The sequence below is a fragment of the Accipiter gentilis genome, chromosome 2 (assembly GCF_929443795.1).
Source record: "Accipiter gentilis chromosome 2, bAccGen1.1, whole genome shotgun sequence".
NCBI lineage: Eukaryota > Metazoa > Chordata > Aves > Accipitriformes > Accipitridae > Astur > Astur gentilis.
In genome coordinates, this window is record NC_064881.1 from 49,281,747 (window position 1) to 49,302,911 (window position 21,165).

At 42.1% G+C, this 21,165-nt stretch overlaps 1 protein-coding gene across 6 annotated transcripts in view; it reads right to left on the bottom strand.

The window, feature by feature from the left end:
- COL22A1 (collagen type XXII alpha 1 chain) overlaps positions 1 to 21,165 on the bottom strand; it is a 263,481-nt gene that overhangs the window by 47,595 nt on the left and 194,721 nt on the right. For all 6 annotated transcript variants that reach the window (XM_049819464.1, XM_049819483.1, XM_049819493.1 and 3 more), the window contains 12 exons: positions 18,205 to 18,258; positions 17,786 to 17,839; positions 16,728 to 16,781; positions 15,194 to 15,247; positions 14,750 to 14,785; positions 11,417 to 11,479; positions 10,166 to 10,219; positions 9,056 to 9,097; positions 7,162 to 7,194; positions 3,781 to 3,834; positions 3,200 to 3,253; positions 1,994 to 2,047 (listed from right to left, as the gene is read on the bottom strand). In XM_049819464.1, the coding sequence (XP_049675421.1) occupies positions 1,994 to 2,047; positions 3,200 to 3,253; positions 3,781 to 3,834; positions 7,162 to 7,194; positions 9,056 to 9,097; positions 10,166 to 10,219; positions 11,417 to 11,479; positions 14,750 to 14,785; positions 15,194 to 15,247; positions 16,728 to 16,781; positions 17,786 to 17,839; positions 18,205 to 18,258 (606 nt within the window). The remainder of the gene's footprint in view (positions 1 to 1,993; positions 2,048 to 3,199; positions 3,254 to 3,780; positions 3,835 to 7,161; positions 7,195 to 9,055; positions 9,098 to 10,165; positions 10,220 to 11,416; positions 11,480 to 14,749; positions 14,786 to 15,193; positions 15,248 to 16,727; positions 16,782 to 17,785; positions 17,840 to 18,204; positions 18,259 to 21,165) is intronic.

A 21,165-nucleotide genomic window follows, 5' to 3' on the forward strand; every position in this document is an offset into this window, starting at 1 on the left:
ACCACCATAGGAACAAGATGTTCCAAGAGAGATTGGAGTTCATGTCAGACAAGGTGTCGTACAAGCACAAAGCAAAAAATAGCATTTTTGCAAAACACTTTGCAGTGTAAAGAAGCATGAAACAATACAAAATGGATGAAGACTCTCTTTGGGAGCTTAAAATTACCTTCCATCAAAATAAATCCTAAATCTAGCTGAGATACAGGAAGAAAAGTCTGGGCCTGAAATATCAAAAGAACATAGGAAAGTATGTTGATTTATCATTAAAATGAAAATCTAGGTCAACAAAATATGCTTTGTTGACAATTCTACCTTTCTCTACTCTAGGGAACAAAACCTGAAAACACTAATTTGCACTAAACAGATGAACAGCACAAACCATTCAGAGTGTTATTCAGAGTACTGAATTGCACGTTTTTTCTGTCTGCAAGTGAAAGCTTTTTAGGGTGGGAAAGCCAAAGTGTATCCCCAAAAATGCATGGGGGACATGAGAGAACATATATTTGGGGGTTTATGTCACCATAGAGATGTATGTTTGGGGCTACCAGGCCGTATTTAGACATTTTCCTCTATACTTCACCATATCAAGTTGAAGTTTCTACCTCTGCTGTTGGTCGTCAAGCTGCGCTGGCCAGGGTTCACCTGTCACCACAGCTTTGCAAGGAAAAGGATTTCTATTAGCATACCTAATCCATTTAGGGCTAAACCACACAATCTAAAAACATCTGCATCAACAGACTGAAATAACCTCTCTGACTTGGAGTACAGAGAAACCCCTTCTACTGGAAGAGCTGCACAGTAATATCTTGCAGAAGGACAATGCAAACAGCTGGGAGATGATGAAAATCTTCCACAGGACGGCTCTTCACGAAGTAAATGTCTATCTGTTGCCTTTGGCTCACTAAAAGATAATTAAGGGTTTTCTCATTTCTGTTATTTACAGTCACTGGTCTATGAGCCAACAGAAACATTTGGAGCAGTGGCAGTCTGTGAAACGATGGCAAAAAAAAAGCTACCTGCATATAACTGCCTTTCCATATCAGTAACATCCTTCGAGCCACCAGGTTATACAAAGAAATAAAACCAATGGATAGATTTGGTGGAAGGGGAATGTTTTTGCCTTTTCTCTCCCCGTCCCTCCCTAAAAAGATTACGGAGTCCTTCAACCAAGAGTGAAAGAGAACTGGGGACAGCCAGTTCAGAGTTTTGGGTCAAAGCACCGCTAGAGACAATGTCTAAGCACAAGCCCAAGAAGGAAAACCATGAACATGAAAGGTGGAAGAAGAAATTTCAGTGCTCTAGGATGCTTAATTTGGATTTCCTATTCCCTCCTTTTCCCAGACACAAACATCCTCTCTTTCAGTCGTTATTTCAACTAGTTCTTCAGTCTTCCTCCTCTGCTTGCAAAGAAAGTATGTGGCCTTTTATTCAGCCGCAAAGGGCTTATACGCTCTCACAATAATAAAATGGGACTTGAATCCTTTGCTGTTCTTTTGCACACAGCCAGACAATAGCAGCACTCCCTACAACACATGCCTCAAAAAGTGGTATGTGATGATTCCCCTGGTGATGAGCCTGTATTAAAGAAAGCAGAAATGACTAAGAAGCCTAAAACCAACCGTGATGAAAAACTAATTCAGGCTGCTGATGAGAAGTGAGCTCCCTGCACCAGCTGGCTGCCTGGGCTTGGTTGATATCGCAGTGCAGTAACAAGCTCTGTCGGCACCTCACCCAGAAAACAGGGCATTTTGTTAGAGAGGGAGGGACTTGGCCAACAAAAGATGCACAGTTTAGAGCTGGGCTGACTGGGGCATTGATCTGTTTGGTGCAGCTGTGCCTGTTTGCCCACAAGCAGCGACTCTACCAGCTACAGCTCAGGATGTGCCCTGTGCCCAAGCAGCCTGGGACTGAGAATCGGTAAGGCGTTGACTTCAGTGTCCCTTCAGGTGTGTTACTGTCAGGGAAAAATTCTGCAGGGGAAGCAGTTACTCACAGTCTCTCCAGGGGCTCCAGCTTCTCCTCGGGCTCCTTTCTGCCCCTTTGTACCCTGTGCGGAAGGAAGAAAGATACCAGCTGATTAGAGATGGGACAGGACTGCCTGCCAGACAAAAAGACTTCAAGATGCCTGAATGTGTGCTAGGCAATGGGTTTTGTTAATCAATTCACAGAGGAGTTTAATGGCTGAGGAAATGGCTCCCAGTTCTCTGTGCAGTGAGGAAATGAAATATAAAACTAAAACCCTGGGACATAAGAAGAATTACTAATGACTGATCAGCTCAGAGGCTGTTTCTCAGCACAGGATGCTGAAACTTGCAGGCATTGATCTGGGTGAAACTCCTTCCTATCCTCAGGCCTACCAGCTACTTCATTTCCAGCTCAGCTGTGATGGTCTCTCTGCACAGAGGAATTTTTGCCTGCAGTTCTCAAATACAAACAACAACCATTTAGAAATGGTCAAAACAGATCACAGTCCAGAGAGTTTGTCCCAGTCCTGCATAGCACATAGTCCTTTCTTAAGGATTTTGGCAGGACAGGGTCTACTCACTGAACAGACCCCCATTTACCAGATGTTAGTTAAAAGTTGCATGGTATTACTGTTTTTTTTTCATAATTCTAAGATTGCTGTTAACCTAAGCTGTTGACGCCCATGTAATAGCTGACATATGGCTTGGGCACAGCACAGATGATGGCAGAGTGAACACCCTCCCATGCTGACATGAAAATATACCTCAGTGATGACTGGAAATAATATGCATGAGCCAAGAAACTTTCAGAAGATAATTGAGACTATAAAACCATTTCACATGAGCCATAGTGCATTCAAGGTCAAATGGGCTGGGGTTGAATCTGAATGCTCTGCAGTGTTTTGAAAATGTACTGCAGTAACTTATCTGTGAGACCTGTGGTTCAGTGGCATCAATACAAGATGCCCTCTTGAAAGATTCTGAATTTGGAAGGAGTCTCTCAGACAATACTGATCACGCTACAGAGATGCCATGTTTCTGCTTTGATTTTCCTCATGTTGTCCTGATGTCCAGCATAAGTAAATACCTCTACAGAAGTCCCTGAACTTACAACAATGAGAAAGGAGAAATGGGCTTTTGGTGTATAGCGGAGGAATTATTTACGGTGATATAGACCTTGAAAGTACCCCTCTCCAGTCATGTCAAAGATTTTCTTCAAGGCTGGGACCTCTCACCTGTACTCCTGGAGGTCCTGGGACACCTTGTTCACCTGGGACCCCAGGTAATCCCTGCAAAAACAGAGGGAGAGGTGACGTAGCTGTAGGAAACTGTTCCTTTCTTCTCCTGAGCAGACAGAGATGTTTCTTCTTCCTCCCACTGAGAGAAGAACAGGTGGGTTTTACAGAGCCTGTGACTGCACAGGACTCTGTCTCTCCTGGGTGCTCCATCTAGAACAAGAGCAGTCCAGAATACAGAGTAGCCAAATGCACAATTTAGCTGGGCCACATCACTTCAAAAGCCCTTAATAAATACTGTACAGCCTTACTGTCAGCTAAGCTCTGTCTAGCAAACCCCATAGTCCTCTTTTCAGCTGCTAAGGCCCAGAGCTATAAATTAGGTGCTTAAATTCGTGTAGTCATGCTGCTTCCTCTACAGTCAGTACAAAGGCAAGCACCACTGTGGCCATTTCTGATGAGAGAAGCACCCCATCTATGGAAGGAACATGTCCCACCCTCTCCCTCTGAAACAGGCAGCTCTCATGTCCTCTCCTTGCTAAAGTTCAAAAACAACTGAAGAAACACTTGGCTGTGCTTACAGGTTCTCCGCTTGTTCCTTGATCTCCTTTCTCCCCTTTTGGTCCAGGTTCACCCTGATATAAAACAGTAAGACAAAGAGAGAAATAAAAGCTATTTCCACGGCTGGAAGTCACACTAGTCCTTTTTGGTAAGAGATGTCTTTCAATCAGTTATCCATTTCTGATATAGAGTAGCTTCTTCAAAGGACTTTGAGGTCAATGAATTAAAACCAATAGCACACACTAAGACTTGGAAATCATTGTCTAGACTTTTTGGGCTGTTTAAAAAGAGAACAGTTTTCGCTCACAGAGAATAGTAGTTAAAGAATTCACCCTTCCAAAATTTGATCAATTCAGCTCCAATGTATTAAAAGGCCAGATGATATGACCAACAGCCAAAGTACCAGTGCCACTGCACTACCTCTCTGTAGGACCACAAACCTAATGTCATCCTACAGCTGGGGAAATTATCCCACATACAGACAGTTCCCTATTCCACCTATGAGACGGAGGCGTTCAGGGTCTCATCTTGAGCAGTTCCAGAGATGTGCACTACGCAGCTTTTACTGTTCTCTAGTTCTGTTAACATCTCCATACATTCATGCAACTTCCGCTCCCTCCTGCAATGTCAGTACATTATTTCATGCACCACTATCACTAATTGGATTAATTTATTCCTGTTCTTCCTCCTTACAGTAAATCGAAGATGCTTTCAGACAGAAGTTCATCAGCTTTGTTCTGATGTCTAGAACAAGAATAAATAAGTCCATATTTCTGCTTTTTTTTTTAAATTGAAAAGGAACAGCACACAATTATGGAACTCGCTGGAATAAACCAGGCACTACATGAATACTCACATTTGTATATTTATACGAACATATGTATTCAGGCAACAGCAGTCATTACTTATTCATTATTTATCATACAAAGTGTTTCAATTATGCAATCAAGGAAGAGTGAGAACATCAGTGATTTAAGCTACATACACACGCAAGGAATAGTGATCAGTCAAAATGCAGAACCCAAGACAAATCAGCTTGAATTTTATTCACATCAGCTATTTGCCAATCATTTCTGCAACACCTGGGAATTCAAAGTCCATTTGCAAATGATTCTCTAACAGACAAAATAAATGTAACTGCATAAATATTACTTATGTCTGTATTTATTATGCATTATGAATAAATATTATCATCTGTGATAAATAATAGGAAGAATTTTACTCTACAAGTAGCATCCTGTTAGATCAACTTTTAATCAGGCAGTCCCTGATGCCATCTAGTGGCCTTCAGAAAGATAACGGGACCACCTAAAGTAGTTCAAGCAAAGGGACCTATGCAACAAACCTGTATGGTTGTGCCTGGAAGCTGTTTAGCGTAATGACATTTCAAGCTCTGAAACCCTTTTGAGAGAGCAGAGCAACAAAGCCCAGACAAATGGCAATGAATTTGTAAGCAGGGATAGTGTTACTGAGTGGGAATAAGGGCACATATTACCAGGGAAAACAAGATTGCAAAGGGAAGAAGTAACTCAACAGGTAAAGGGAGGAGGTTTTTTTAACATTCTCGTTTCTCCCACTTTTTCCTTGATACTTGACTTGCATGGTAATGCAAAATCGGCAAAATTCCAGCCTAATGTCCTAGCACAGCCACAAACATGGGTAGAAGCAGCATTTCTTAACCCAACCTGCCAGCAGATCTGCCTGTGAGTCCTTTCAAATTTCCCGAACCCATGACTACCTGTCGAGACTGTTAACACTGCACATTGTGGAGACCTCTGCCCCTTAAGCTGGACTTAATCCACTGCCACCCACTTCTTTCCTACAGCTCAATGAACAGAAATGATACGGTGACAGCTAACAGCTGCTACCAACCTGGGCCAGATCAGTGCTTACAGCTTCCTTGACCTGCTCTCGGCAGTGCCCTCCTGTAGTCTCAATTAACGCGTTAGTCATTTCTGCACCACTTAAAGGAGAGCAAATGCAGTGGGGGCTCAGCTGTGCCAAGCTCCAGTGGGAAATAGAAGGCAAAGTGAGGAGCCGTCTCCTGTTTTACTGCTTTTGCCTCTTTCCAGCCATCATACCTGATCACTGCTGTGGTCCTCGCACACACCATCTCTGAGAAATATTTAATGATTTTAACTGACTAGCCTAAATAAACATGAAAAGTTCCCTGCACCCCATAGAAGAAACTGACCCCCCCCCCCCCGCCCCGCCCTGCTCTGCTGCATCAGCAAGTTTCTGCAGAGCTCACAGCACAGGCTGCACCCAAAACACACAACGGAGCTGCAATGGTGGGTAAATGGGAGCTCAGACACGCTTTGTCAGAGATTTTCTATTTCTGACGGTTACTAAGGTGTGTTTTAAATGAAATTGATTTTGTCTAATAATAAATAAATAGAGTAATGGTGCTGCTGCCTTCTATCCAGGCTGTGTTTCCTGTCTCTGCCTGTGTAAGTTGCTCCCCGGTACTGTACACCACATTCTCAATGGAAAGCTAATGGCAAATATTGTTTTGGTGAGTGCGTGACAACCTTCAGCACCCTGCTGGTCCTGCGGCCTCTGTAACATAACCCATGGCACTCTCCGAAGGCTTATCACCACCTTCTGACACCTTAATTTGTAGATCTGTAAATCAAAGGTTACTATCCTTACCTCTCCTTCTCCTCCCAAAGCTCGCAATACTATGTGCAGACCTGGGCTACAGTATCATCACACTCATCTTGTACATGGAGAAATCCCAGTGACCTGACTTGCTGAGACACTTCAAGCCTTTTATTCTTTACTGTCTTGCAGCTCATTTACAAGAGTAATGCACTCAAAGCAAAAGAGGTAACTCCTGCGATTTTACCACTACAAAGACCACATAAGATGTCATGGTTCTGTGTATTTCCTTAGTATATATTAGAAAACTATGAGCCAAGAGGAAAAGTGAATTAAATAAATCTTGTCTCTATTTCCACTACTACCTCACATTCTTATTTCCTTCCTCAGCCTCTGAAGAAATTGGCATATGCACTTTCCTTTCTAACACAGCCTACCTCTACCATTAATACATGCCATAAAGCCTCCTGATCCTTAACCAGCTTAATCACATACCAGTAGTGTAATCCTATATAATACCAGATATTTCCCACTACGTGCTGCAAGCACTCTTCTTTTAAGAGGCTGGGACAGCATACAGCTGTGTCCTGGCCACAGCTGGTTTGGATGCTGCTGTTACCAGGACAGCTGTGGGCTTCTCATCATGACTGGTTACAATGGTGAAGTTGCCTAGAACCAGACTCAAGCTGAGTTCTTTACTGAAAGCATTTAAATAACATGGAAAATACAAAGGTGCTGTGTGTCTATCAGATACCAGAGGTAATAAGCCAGAGGCCATGTTTATTAGAGATGTTACTTACAGGAATCCTAGGGTGTGGGGTAAAGAAGGATGTCTGGAAGAGAAACCAGATTGTTAAAAGAAGCATTGCCTATTTTCCTTTAAATGTAGTAATTTATGTGTTCTCCTTGTCATTACAGATTACACATTCCATATATCCATCAGTAATTTTATAAATGAGCAACTCATTGTAACATCTGGCTGTTTGGAAAAAAGCCCACAAATATAAGACGTTTCCTAGAATATTTGAAATATGAACATAAACTCAAAAACATCCTGTATGTCCCACCGCTATGAAAAACCAAACAATCTTTAATGTTGTTAGCAAGTTTACTGTTAGCAATCTCCAGCTCACTTTTCCACTTGGAGACATCTTCAGTATTATTCAATTTCCTAACTCCATGGCTGAGCTTGGTGTGTTCTCTCTCTGCTTTGTGCCATGTATAAGACATACACACCTCAACACGGTTGTCTTAGGGATTACATAGTCATCCTGAAGGACTAGCCACAAAAAAAGGATCAAGTTCTGTAGAGAGAGGGAGTATCTTTTATCAAAATTGATAAAATTAGGAAGAAAAATTTAGTCCTTGATGAAATGAGGGTATGTCGAAATCATCACCTACTTTTACAGCTGAAATAGAAATCATTTCTCCCTACAAACACGGGAAGCTTGAGCAGTTGGGCATATCTTCTCCGTATATATCCATGTTGTACTCTGTAAGCTGCTTTCTCCACCTTGACTAAGACAGATTTATCCTTGGTGTTGCGACTGGATCATTCTTGTGTGATAGACATGGAGTCTTCCTACATGATACCATGAAGCACCCTTTGGCACAGACTAAAGAGGCCCAACTAATGGCAGGGAATAAATTATAACACCTCCTCTGTTGCTGCATGCAAGTCTGTACCTCGATTCAAATTCTCTCCATGGTGTGACCGTGGCAGCTATAACCAGTGGTGCTGAGCAAAGCTGAAAAGTGGTTATCTGCCATTTTTTTGAGGATCTGTGACTGGGATCAGCCCTCCTGTTGCAATGACAAGCCTGTTCCTAGTGCTTACTCCAAGCTGCTTACTCAGATTTTGCTGGAAGAAACTGTGAGGTTTATGTATTTACATTCAGTGGATGCTCATTTAATTGCCTGTAGTGAACTTCATTGTAATTATGCTCATGCTCCCAAAAGTAATTTTGCAGGCTCATTTTTAAAACAATAAATTGATGTTTTCTTGACCTTTTTTTCTGTTAGCAGAAAGGGTACATGCAATCAGGTATGACTGGTTTATGTGTTGGATCCAGTGCTGAACTCAGAATGAGCTCTGGGATATGAGGGTCTTTCTGGGGTTACAGCACAGCACAGCGCTGTATGCAGTGGAGGCTCTGGGAGGCTGCAGCATTGCTGAAGCTGACTTCTCCACCCTATAAGTTCATGTCAATGAGAAGTGGAACCCTCTGCTCTTCCTGGAAAAAGGTGAATTGTTCCCCAAGAAGACAAGCTGTTGTTCACTGTGATCTGTTGAGGGTGAGCCAGTCTTATCCTGAGATCCCAGTGGGAAAAACCTAGCTCACCCTGGAAAATCTCTGTGAACACACTCCCCGTTTTCAGCCATGACCTTCTTCAGACAGCTTCCACAGCTGCTAAAGAAATCATAAATTCAATTTAAGTGCTAAGACATGGGCATACAAATATGTTGTTTGCAAAGAGGCAGAGGAGGGCACAACCTCTCCCAAAAATAAAAAGACCAAATACAACTTGATATTGCTTCTCTGATACAAAGGGAGATACTCTCAGAGTAAATGGGTCCTACAATCTCTGCAGAGAAGTAGGGATCTTGAAAAGCTTTGTTTCTGAGGAATTTGTGTGAAGGAAATGTGAGGATACCTCAAATATTGTTACAGCACAGAACACAATCTTACTTACTGTTCCAGGTAAGCCTGGTGGTCCAGGAGAACCCGTGTCACCCTAGAGAGAGGAGAAAAATATAACTAAGGATATAAAAACATGCCCCAATAAAACTCAACATGATCAGCTAGAAGATGCAATATTACCAGATGAGATGTAACCCAATGACAACCTGTCAGCTCAGTGACACTGAAAATCCCATAGAACTTCTTTGATGGGTCAAATTTACCCCATTGCTCTGGCCAGAATTTCTGTTGTCCTTGCTTTGCTGCATACAGGATTCTCACTTTGCTGTCTTTATTACTTTATGACTTTATCATTGATCTGACTTCACAGGTCAATGAATTTCTAATGTTACCCCACTCATTGCAGGAGTGATATAAAGTTTAATTTGCATTTTAAGTTAAAGTTGATCAAAATTCTTGATTGAAAAACATGTTTTAGACAAACTTCTTTTGTGGATGGAAAAAAAAAAATCCTCTGTTTTTACTCAAAAATACAAGTTTCTAAATCCAGTTCTCGCCCTCCATAAATGGTGAAAGTCACTGGTAAGCTGAGGGCTGATGTATCCTAAGAAGAACAACAAAATGGTACCCACTTCCTGACGGCTATTGCCACTATAATGAGGGCAAATTTTTCACTATACAACCATAGGCATCTGCAAGGTCAGTGCTTCATTTTCACCTTCATGTTCACACTGGTTGAATGTAAATTTTGGTGGACATCACCTTTGTCTAGTTCTCTCATTTTCACTAAAATTAAGAGTATTGTGATGGCAGAAGCCCAGGCCATTCCTTAAATTAGTGTTCTAGCACATCACAGGCAGGCACAGAAAAGTTCTTTAGAATTTAATTCCAGGCTTATTTCTATCAGACAATTTTAAGCCAAAGAAAAGTTTCCTTGAATTAAAGAAACTGTCCTTAGATTTCATCAGCTGCTTCCTTTCCTTGCATTACTCAAGAAATGGTTGTCTCTGTCCCACATACAGCTTTCTCTGCTGCTTCTCAGTAAGGCTCAGCTAATAGATTTCTAATGTTTCTTCAGATATTCTCCTCTATTACTTGTCTCTGTGCCCTTGCCTCTTTTCTTCTCTTTTCTAAGGAGAAGCATGCTTATTTCATGACTCACCTTTTCTCCTCTTTCGCCTTTCAATCCTGGGAGACCATCTTTTCCTTTTTCTCCCTAAAAACAGGGAAAAGAAAGCAGGAAATATGCATGTTTTGATTTGATTGCATCAGTCCCGCTAGAATATTTTACACTTTCAGTTGATCTTACCTGTCCTCCAGGATGTAGTGCAAGCAATTAAAAACGTAACACTTTGGAGATGGCTTCATAAAATCCACACTATTTTCAAAAGCCAACGAATAGCAATTAAGTTCATGGAAAGGAAATCCTAAATCAACTTGCATGTAGAAGATCCTACTGCTTGATGCAGTTATAAAAACCAGATTTTTTTCTAGTTGGACAAGAGAGGCACCAGAACAGGAATTACAACCCAAAGCAGACATTCATACTACCAGTTTTGTTTATGTTAAAGATTTCTGAATCATCCATTCACTGGTGACTACCTCTCTATTTTGCCCAGGTAGCCTGGTCATCTGAATGGGAAGTTCTTAACAAGGATGATGTGAATACTCCTCAAAGTGCATACACAAAATGTATTTATCCTGAATTCAAACAGGAGCTATTTGAGCTACATTTCTGTGATTTTATATATAGAGAGAATATATTTAATATCCTATGCTCTACAATACATATAATATAGCAAACTGAACAGTTAAGACCTCAGCTGATTTTAGATCTCTCTTGCTCACATTCAAGCATGCAGCCTGTTATCAGGAGTACAGGCCTCATTTACATGGCTAAATTTACTGTCAGGCCCCTGATCCAACTATTTACCGGTATGTAAATGTCTCTGGAGGTCAGGAGCTAGCCAGGGGAAGCAGTAGACACCAGGACTGGGATGGAAGTTAGGCCATCAGAAAATGATCCAACCATCTAGAGCCTTCACCAGGGCTCAGTGACAAGGGGGATTTATGATTTTTTTGTTGTTATTAATTTTTTTTAACGTTCTTAAATCAGGCAAGTATTTCTGAAAGTAAGGCCTAAAGACGACCGTACCTCTTCTACTGCCTCACAAGTCATAACCTTCTGCATTTAGGATAGACACTGTTCATTAGCACCTCTGCTGCAATTAGGAACAGTCACTAGGCAGTAAAGTACCTTTCTGGAAGGGGTACTTGGTGACCTTGCTGGATGCCAATCAGCTACTCACCACAGCAATCACACCAAGAGAGAACATCATCTAGGGACACTTGAGATAAGTCCTCCTGGTACAAAATGGCCCAAAAAATCAAGCTGTGGCTCAAAGTCACTCACCCGGTCTCCTTTTTCTCCCCTCAGTCCAGGTAAACCCTGAGGACCAGGAAGACCTGCTTCACCCTGAAAACAAGACAAAGAAGTGTGTGAAATCTAGGAAGAGGCATCAAGCATGGTTTCTATTAATAAACCCCGTTACTCTCAAATATAATTAAGAATGAAAAGGCAGAATAGTGGGCCAAAGTCTTCTCTCACTCATGTCAGTTAAAAACGCATCAAGTCTGCTCCTCAGGGTAGGTTAATCTAGCCACAGTGCCCTCAGGTTGGGAAGGATGAAACCTTCATTTAGCTATCTCTTTGCATGTCTGATACTAGGCTGTGAATTGTTCAGAACTCATAATGACTGCAAGTGTTTTCTTCTTGATACCTAGTGACACCATGATATGTATGGTCTATGCTGTAGGCAGAACCTGCACCAGTTTTTTTGATGGGATTGATTATAGATGTAGTTTGCTGAGAGAGAATGGGATTAGTTTGATTACCAAATAATTTCTTATTCTTGGAAAACCACTACTTAAAACAGCAGCTAAGACCTCCCATTTTTTTTGCTGTTCCATGTTAACCAACACCATGGAATTTAGGACTGTTTTCTTCATGCTGCTCTTTGCAGGACCAAGCAAGCAAATAAAAGCAGCTTAAAAATTTAAATCTAACTTTTATTTTCATTTTTAATGATCTAGTGTAGTCTGGAAATGCAAAACTGCACTGTATTAATCTGAACGTACAGATGTTGCCTGATCCAGAACTTTCTGGATGCACTATTGCACATTTGGATTTCTTTCTTTTTGAACCTTACCTTTGAGCTTCTGCTTTATAATACCTGCTATCAGAGTAATTATGATCTCTGTGTCATGTGATTTGTTCTAATTATATCAAGTATTCTCAAATTTAGCTCCAGGCTGACCCAGTTTGTCATCTGAAAATAACTACATTGTTTCCTATTTATAATTATTCTCCTATCTGCATTTGTAGTGTAGTATCACAAAAGAACTCGGTCATGGACAGGACCCAAATGCGCTAAGTGCTGTACGAATACTGAATGAAGAAAAGGTGAACTCCGCTTTAAAGATACTATCCCTGAAGCACAGGAATAGTCAAAACATTATCATGATATAGGCGCAGGGAGTCTGCAGAAGAAATCAGGTGAGGAACAAGATGCTGTGGTGACTGAGTATGACTAGGAACATCAGGGTGATATTTGGAGAATTCTGAAGACAATGACATTTGGTGACAGAGGGAGTGGTGCTTTGTGAGAGCTACCTCAGGAACCTGGCTGATGGTGAGATCCCAGAGACCATGAGGACAGAGGGCCTAACGTTAAAGGGAGAAAAAAGGAGAATTCAGAGGAAAAATAAAAACATGTGGTGTAACTCAGGCCCCTGGAAATATACTGAAGCAAAATGTCAATGAATTTGTATGAGCTCAAGGACAGAAATGTAATACAAAACAGCCAGTATGGATTTGTTAAAAACTAATCATGTCAAATGCATCCAGTACCTTCCCTTGACAGGATAACTAAGCAGACAAGGAGGAAGTATTTATGTGATGCCTCTTGACACTAGTAAGACATCTGACACAGGCCAACATGACGTTCTTATTAGCAAACTTCAGAAATAGAGCATAGAAGGGTGTCTGGAGGACGGTGTATAACTGATTGAAGAAACTATTAGCTGTTTCCTGACAAATTCAGAGGATGTATGAAGTGAAGTCCTCTAATGCTCTGCACCATTCAATATTTTAACTTACGACTGAGATGGCAGAAAAAAGAACACTTATGAAATGTGTGGAGAACACCACACTGTGGAGAGACAGGCAAGCGTTTTGGAAGGTGGTATTAGAATTCAAAACAGCCCTGGGTGGGGAGACGATCCTGACCAAGTGGCAGTGCTTTAGTCGGGGGTCTGACCTTTCCTTGCACTGGGCCCAAGTTTGCCCAGAAACAGCGAGTCCCCAGTTTGCCCAGCAACTGCAAGTCCAGCAGTCTGTTTGCCCAGCAACAGCAAAATGACACTGCTGGGTGGTGACCGCAGGAACCACTGAGGAAAGGTATAAAAATGGCTCCTTGAGAGCCCGATGAGAGCACTCCTGAGGAACGGCTGGCCTGCACTGTGGTGATCTCCCCTTACTTGGGATGCCAGGTAAGGATACTTTCATGGGAATTGAGTGATACCTATTAGGTAGATTACAAGCAATTTTGGAATAGAAACACAATAGTTCCCACTTGCAGGGGGGTATAAATGTTATCCACTTAATAAGTGCCTTATCCCAGTAAACCTCACTTTGTACCTCGGACACGGAACCTTATTCCTTCAAGGGGTAGATAGTAACAGAGGGTCTGACCGCAACACCTGACAAATAGGAAAAATGGTCAGCAATTCCTAAAACTTAATCATCATGGAGAGAGTGCCACAGCTTATGGAAAGCTGCTATATGAGACTCCTCATGGACAGCTTCTTCCCTTCCTCCCTCTAAGTCCAGCTTGTAGTGCATGTTCTGCTTTAGTGCACAAGACAACATGGAAGCAGAGGTCATGACCATTCTCCTATTTTGTCTTTATAGCAGAAGATTGGACTGAGACTGGTAGGAGTAAGAGAAGACTGAGGCTCTGAGACTCTTCTGTTGCTGGCGTATACTCTGTAACCCAAAATCCTAAGGTGTACGCCAAAGATACAAGGCTCTGTCTTATACAGATTTCTCTTTCTACAGATTTTCATACTACAGTTGAGAAGTTGGCATGCGGATGACACCACTGACATCTATGGTTACTGGCCCTGACTGGGCTCTAGACAACTCTGTGCTTTAGGAAATCCCAGGACATTTCCCTGGTTCTTTACTCAGTTCGGCAGTTGTCTGCTGAAACCCAAATCCCAATACAAAAACCTAAGATAACTATGTAAATTCTAACAGTCATCTGGGGTTATTTCCTAGCAAGCATTTACAACATAGAAATGACAGCATCACCCCTTGCATCACATAGTTACAAATAAGTTCCTCATCATCTAGAATCAGCACCCTGGGTTAACGTGAGGTGTGAAGGAAAACAAGCACTTTTAAGCTACTCTGCCTTCCTTTTCTTCCCTATCTACCAAGAACAAGATGACTGAGTTTTCCAAGACACAATTAAAAGTTGGATTTAGCATATTTTTGTTCTGGAATTTTTGCATTACTCTGTCCAACCATGAGCCTCATCCACTCATCTGTTGCGTCTTCAATCGCAGATGCAAACTACATGCATAGAGCTTGTTATTGGCAAATGGCTTTGTTAATGCACGCGGTCACATTATGTCACTCTGACAGGTAGGCCTTGCTGCTAAGACTATTTTTCCTGCTCACCTGCTCACCAGGTTGGCCACGGCTCCCTGGTTCACCCTGGAAAAACAAAAGCAAAACATTTACATTGCAAGGGCCTGACCCTTTTGTAAGAACACTTTCTCATTAGTAAAGTGTGTCCCCCATTGTCCTGGCCTGTGTTGTTTTACCTACTTCCCAAAAGGCACTGAAATTGCCTTCTGAATGGCTTGGGAACTCAGACCACAGGGAGCCAACACAAGGGCCAGGTCAGATTTCCCTACACATGCAGACTGGAGAGAGGAGCATCAAACAGGGTTTGGTATTTTGGAACACCATGAACTCTGTAAGGCAATGAGACGCATCAGCTAATCCTCTTATGCCTCCAATTTTAGAGGAACCTTACTCTCCTGACTTCAGTATAAGAACTTCCAAACTCACCTTGATTGACTCAATGGCTACAGCAAACTATGAAATAAAATCCCTTACCTTAGGGCCAGCTTTTCCGGGAAAGCCTTCCTCACCCTTTTCCCCTTGGTCTCCCTGCAGGGAACACAAGAAGTTAATATACAAACTCCTCTGGTAGTGCAGCATGTTTGCAGGCAACAGCAAGGAATATTTTGACTTAGATCTTCAGTATCAGCCTGAGGATGTAAATGGAGCCATGTGAGAATATGTTTCCTGGAATGTTCTTCCATTCTAGTGATGTTTGCAATCATACCTCCAGCACTGATCACCCTACTGGAATATTTCTGGAATAAAACAAAGTCAACCACTGTTATGTTAAAGATGTACACCGTGAATTACCTGAAAAACAAAACCTCCATTCAGTTTCTTCAAAATATATGTGGTTAGAAAGTCTACATTGTTTTTGTTAAGAAAAAAAAAATAATTGTGGGATTGGCACCTTGGCCACTGGGCCTCTTAGGTAAATACTTTGAAACTGATCTTTCAGCGTGGGTGGTGTCAGCATGGAGAGCCGAGACTGCAGTGGGTTAAGAGCTGAATTGTGCTACCATAGCTAGAAGTGCAGTAGGTACTACAGAGTTCTGTGGATAAAATCTGCGGTTTATTTAGCCTCAGAAATTTGTTATAGGCTCCAAATTTCTCACCTTTATTCATCTGTCAATGGGAGCTGGGGACTCTGCTAGACCTGGGCTGAAGCATTCAGTGCATTCATTTAAGAGAGGCAAGTAGAAATGTAGTGTGTTATTGGAATAAGTAGGGGTCATAGTGCTCAAGTATCAGAGGCAAGAAGACTGCTGCCAATGCAAACCAAGTAGATGGTTAAGAGCTGTTGTCCTTATTCTAATATAGTGTCATCATCCCCAAAGCCTAGCTTGGCCTTCATAGTCAAAATATGGCACATTCCTTTGACACTTATTTACATAGTGATGGCAAGTCAACCAGAGTGTCTCCTACTTCTAAATTTCCTGTGTTCCTTCTCCCACTGCAGAGACAGCAGAGGAGACAACTCTTGCCCATCTGTCATTTGTAGAAGCTTTCAAATGGGGCATAAGAAGAAGAAAATAATGAAGAACCATCTTTCTGCCACACAGAACTACAGAAGCCTTAGGGGGATGGCATCTCTTCTTTCTAGCCCTTCAGGGAGGAAAGAAAGGAATGTCTTTGGAGCCTGCTGCACTTCTTTGTTCTTCTTCTTTGTGCCTTGGACACATGCCTTGAGTTGCCAGCGTCACTGGCTTTCTTGAGTGACAGTAGAAGCTTCTCTGTTGGCAATGCTCTGCTGTGTTTGCCAAATAGGATGCAGTAGTTGAAGACTGGAAGAGGATCTCTCATCCCTGCTGTATTTACAACCAGCTCCATCTTCAGAGTGACTCAGTACAGTGAAATCACACCAGCTGACTTGGCCCTGGAGCTTCAATGGTGGCTCAGTGATGTGGGATTAGTGAGGTGTGTTTGAGTCTGGAGATCTGCTCCCCTTCCCGCTTACACTTGCTACCTCACCCAGATAAGCTGCCCAGGTAAGTAGCTTTATACCAGTGTATGTGGCATCACTTACCTTTTGACCGGAAAGCCCAGGAAGCCCATTTAATCCATCTTTGCCAGGCAACCCCTAAACAAGAGACAATCATAAGCTGTAAGCACCTGCTCTTTAAATCTTTAACAGCAAGCTCAGGATAAGCGTGCTCAGCTTGTCCTTCTTGCCACTGACCTAAGTTTAAGAAAAGAAGAACCACCTCATGCATTTTGTTTGGACTCTTTCCCTACTGTGACTCAAAATATACAAAAGTTGTCATAATACACATAGATGCACGTAGATATGCTCAGCCCTTTTTTCAGTATCCCAGTTTTGGTGAACGACCACTGGATGTCAGTGTTGTTACAGAGAAACAACAGTATAGAGCTTTTATGTGCTGTGGATTCTTAAATAACTTTAAAAATTACACTTTTACTTATCATTCTCTCTAAGTTTCTGTTATCTGTAGCTATAAACATTTCTAAAAGTCTATTTCTCCTTTTAAATATTGGTAATTTCTTATACAATACATAGACTCCTAAAATTAAATTATACAACACATACTGACAGAATTGTTCAGCAAGGTAAGAATTAAAATTACTTCCTGTAATGCATTTAAAATGGTGAGAAAAAGTTTTGTCCCCTTTTCAAGTGTCAGTCAATCCCCAAATACTGCAGGCTGTAGGTGGCACTTCTTAATACTAAGTATTTCATAATTGACCTTTCTTGACTTAACAGCCAACAGAAATTGCTATGCCCTGCTAAATCTGAGATTTTAATTTCAGTTCTTTGGCCTAACTCAGGAAACTCCAGGTTTGGAAGAACAATATCTTGCCAAATGCAAAATTACTTTTGAAATGTATCACACAAAAAAACCATCATGGCCCCAGCGTGTAGGTACAGTGGAGCTGTGTCCGGTAAAATTCTTGTTCATAAAAGGTATCAGAGGCTAACGTCTGCATTAAAGGAAACAGCGCTGGAGCCCACATTAAAACCTTGCACGCAGACAAGATGCAGGAAAGGAGGCCGAGACTTGAGAATTAAAGTATTCGAAGTCATGGAGAGCATGAAAGCAAAGGAAGAAGTTCCTCAACACTTACAGCTGGTCCCGGTGGTCCGATTTTACCAGAAACTCCAATCTCTCCTGGCAGTCCCTGAAAAATGAAATCAGAAGAAAAAAAAATGAATCAGTATTTCTGTCCTTTGCAGCAACCTCACTGGAGGTTACTGTTTTCAATTTAAATGCAATTTTCCCTTCCACAGCAGTCAGGTCTCTGCCGTGGGGAGTCCTGTAGACGTTGACTTATCCCTAGGTAGCACCGACATGGTTCCAAAGCTCAGCGCATAGAAGCTGTCCTCTAGAACCAACTGTGGCTTTTCAGTGAGAAAATATAAGAGAAAACACACATTGCCAGAGGCCCTGACTCAGTTCCCACTGAAACCCATGACCTAAAATTCTCCCCAGCTGTTTTTTCTTCTCCTTGATACAAAACAAAAAAACCCAAGCTTGTTTTCTTACTGGCGCTCCAGGTGGTCCAGGGGGTCCAGCAATGCCTGGGGGCCCTGGAGGTCCCTGCAAGAGACGAAGCAAAACCAGTTTATCAAACTCTTTGATAGTGGCTGAAAGCCTTATGTCCTTCTCTGTGCAGTTGGGGCCCTAATCGAAACGGGCAAAAGCACTGAGCTTTATTTCACTAACCTCTACCAAAAAAAAAAAAGCAAGATGCCAAACTGAGCTCCAAGGGAACCATGCTTATGAGCAGAACAGGATCTCCTGGTTAAGCCACTAATTACTATTGCTACAAGGTGAGCTCCATCCTTCACTCCAGTGCAAGAGACGGAGGAGCTGAAGGCCATCAATGGTAATGTATAACACAAAGCTTGTCTAGGGGGATCCCTTGTAGCATCCAGCCTAATTTAACCTTGATTAATGTTGTTTCAAAGTGAAAAATTTACCTCTGCAAAAAGATCTCTGAAGTAACTAATGAATGGAACAGGATTGTGGTTTGTGCTCTTTTTTGGGGGGAGGGTAAAAATGCAAATCCAAGAGTATGGAGAAACAATGTAGTGAATCAAGTGTTTTAAAAGAAATGCACCACCATTTTAGTGCCCTACATTAACCCTGTTGATAGTAAAAGGTCCTCAAAACCCCATACTTCAATGCACACATTCAGCTGGAAATGTCCTACCAGTCTTTCTTACTCATCTCCCTGCAACAGCTGTTTCTCTAGGGAAAAATATTCTTTCAATAGCCACCCGATTTTCAGAGGGATTTATTTTTGTGTGTTGAGCAAGTTGTTAAATTTGGCTTCCTAGCTGAGAAATTTGTTTCCATACTCGACAGATCTTAACAGGTTGCCTGAGATGCAGAGGTGTTCATTACTTTCAGCTTCCACTGTAGACAAGATAGGATTTCTCCTGTGCTCAGAATGACCCACATGTTCATATATTTTTTTGGATCAGGACCTAAGCAAACAACATGAGGATGGATGTGAGAAATGGATATATGACTGAGTTGCAATTTTACCCTGGCTGTCTCCTGCCTTTCTAACACGATGATTTCATTCATTTTCAGTTTTCAGCATGGGGGAGTTCTGGTGTGTCTGTACATGAAAAAACAACCCCTGCCTGCCATCCAAACCCTACATAAAGAATTGAAACTGAGCAACAGATACAAGATAGAAAATGGCCAGTCAGCATTTTCCCTGTCACCCTTCATTATCACAAAGCACAGCTTTTGTGATTAAGGTATTACAAGTCATGGATCAATATTAGCATTTCACATTTAAGGAAAAATGTAGCTGAAGAGAAGAAAATGGTGTAAAAAAGTGAGGACAAGGAGTTATTTGTGGCATGGTTTGACAAAGAAGGTAGTAGATAAGCGGTCTTTTTAGAATACACTTGTAAAATTCAGTCAGAAGGGAAGACAGCCTCTCACCAACAGATGGGGCAAAAGGACCTGCAGATGCACTTGCCTCCCATGATCTGCTTTCTCTGCAACTCGGAGCAGACGTGGAATCATCCCACCAACAACACTATCATTTGCAGAGTGCCTCAGATGTGAGCATAACCAAATAATCCCCAGAAAGATGTGCCTTGGGATGCACTGATGCTGCTGCCATAATTCCTGGGGAGGCCTGCATTGGCTTCTGGGGACATTGGTTCAGCTGCTACTGCAGGAGGGTCCTGCAGTTAAGGAGCTCTACTCCTATCAAGAGACACCTGGTTGAGACCATCGACCACTTAAAAAAGTTTTTGCCATTCAAAGAAAAGAATCAACACGCCAAATTAGCCCAGCACAAGAGATAATGCCACACTGTAGACACAGCTGGATAGAGAGACCTCAGACACCAGGGAGCTGGCAATTCTGCTCGGCCCTACTCCACCTCTACAAGGATGGTATCGCTGAGAGGCCCTGCAGGAGATATGGGCTCCGAGAAGGGGCTTCCATGAAGAGTGGGTGCAGTATGGGGAAAGAAGGCAAAAGTACCTTTAGAAAAACAACAAAAAACTGATTTGGTGCCAGAGTGGACTATGCGTAAGTTCAGGAAAGAAAGTGCAAAATTTACTTTTGCAGACTTTCCTTGCCAATTCCATTGGTTCCTCCCTAACAGCCTAATTTTGTTCTCTCTCTCTCTCTGCCAATAACTGAGCCACCTCCCACCATGAAACACATATTCTCCATGGCCCTACAACAGGGAGCTTCTATCAAGAGGTGAAAACCCCCAGCCAGGACCCAGCCTCAGCCCAAGCATCCCCAAGTATGATGCAAGTTACCCCACACAGTACAGAGAGGGGGTAATCTGACCTAAAAGCAAAGTCTCACTCAAGCATCTGTCAGCAACCAGCGTAATCCCTGAAACACGAGGTGCTACATCCTCCTCATCCCAACTATTTCTCCTAGTAACTCGTGATATTCTCACTATCCAAGACAATTTCTAATTATGCTCTTAAACTTTCTGTATTCTGGACCACAATAACCTTGTTCAACCATAAGTCTTGAAATGGAAGCACACTGATCCTCACCCTAAATTGCCACTAATAATTCCATTTCATTGCTCTCCATGAGAGCAATCACCCGGGACATCATGCCCAAGACTGGTTTACTTCGATAGCTTCACCACATGTTGCACCAAAAAATGTTACACTCACTAATGGAAAGCTGTTCTGATAAAAGCCGCTCTGAGATGGACGTAGAAAGAACAATTTTATGTAATGACCACCAGTATCCCTGGGAGATGCACAGGATGCTGACAGCCTGCTCCAGCTGACTGCGTACACCAGTACATCTACTGTCCTACTGGATTTCTTGCATTCTGCAGCTTGGGATACAGCAAGTGACTAGGACACAGAGAAATAAAAGGGCACAATCACATGAAAGTTGCAGAAATACATCATACATGGCCTTTATACAGCCCTCCCTTTTGCTACTGTCAAGAGCAAATCAGTTTCACTTGTATATAAACTTCTGTATTGTAGC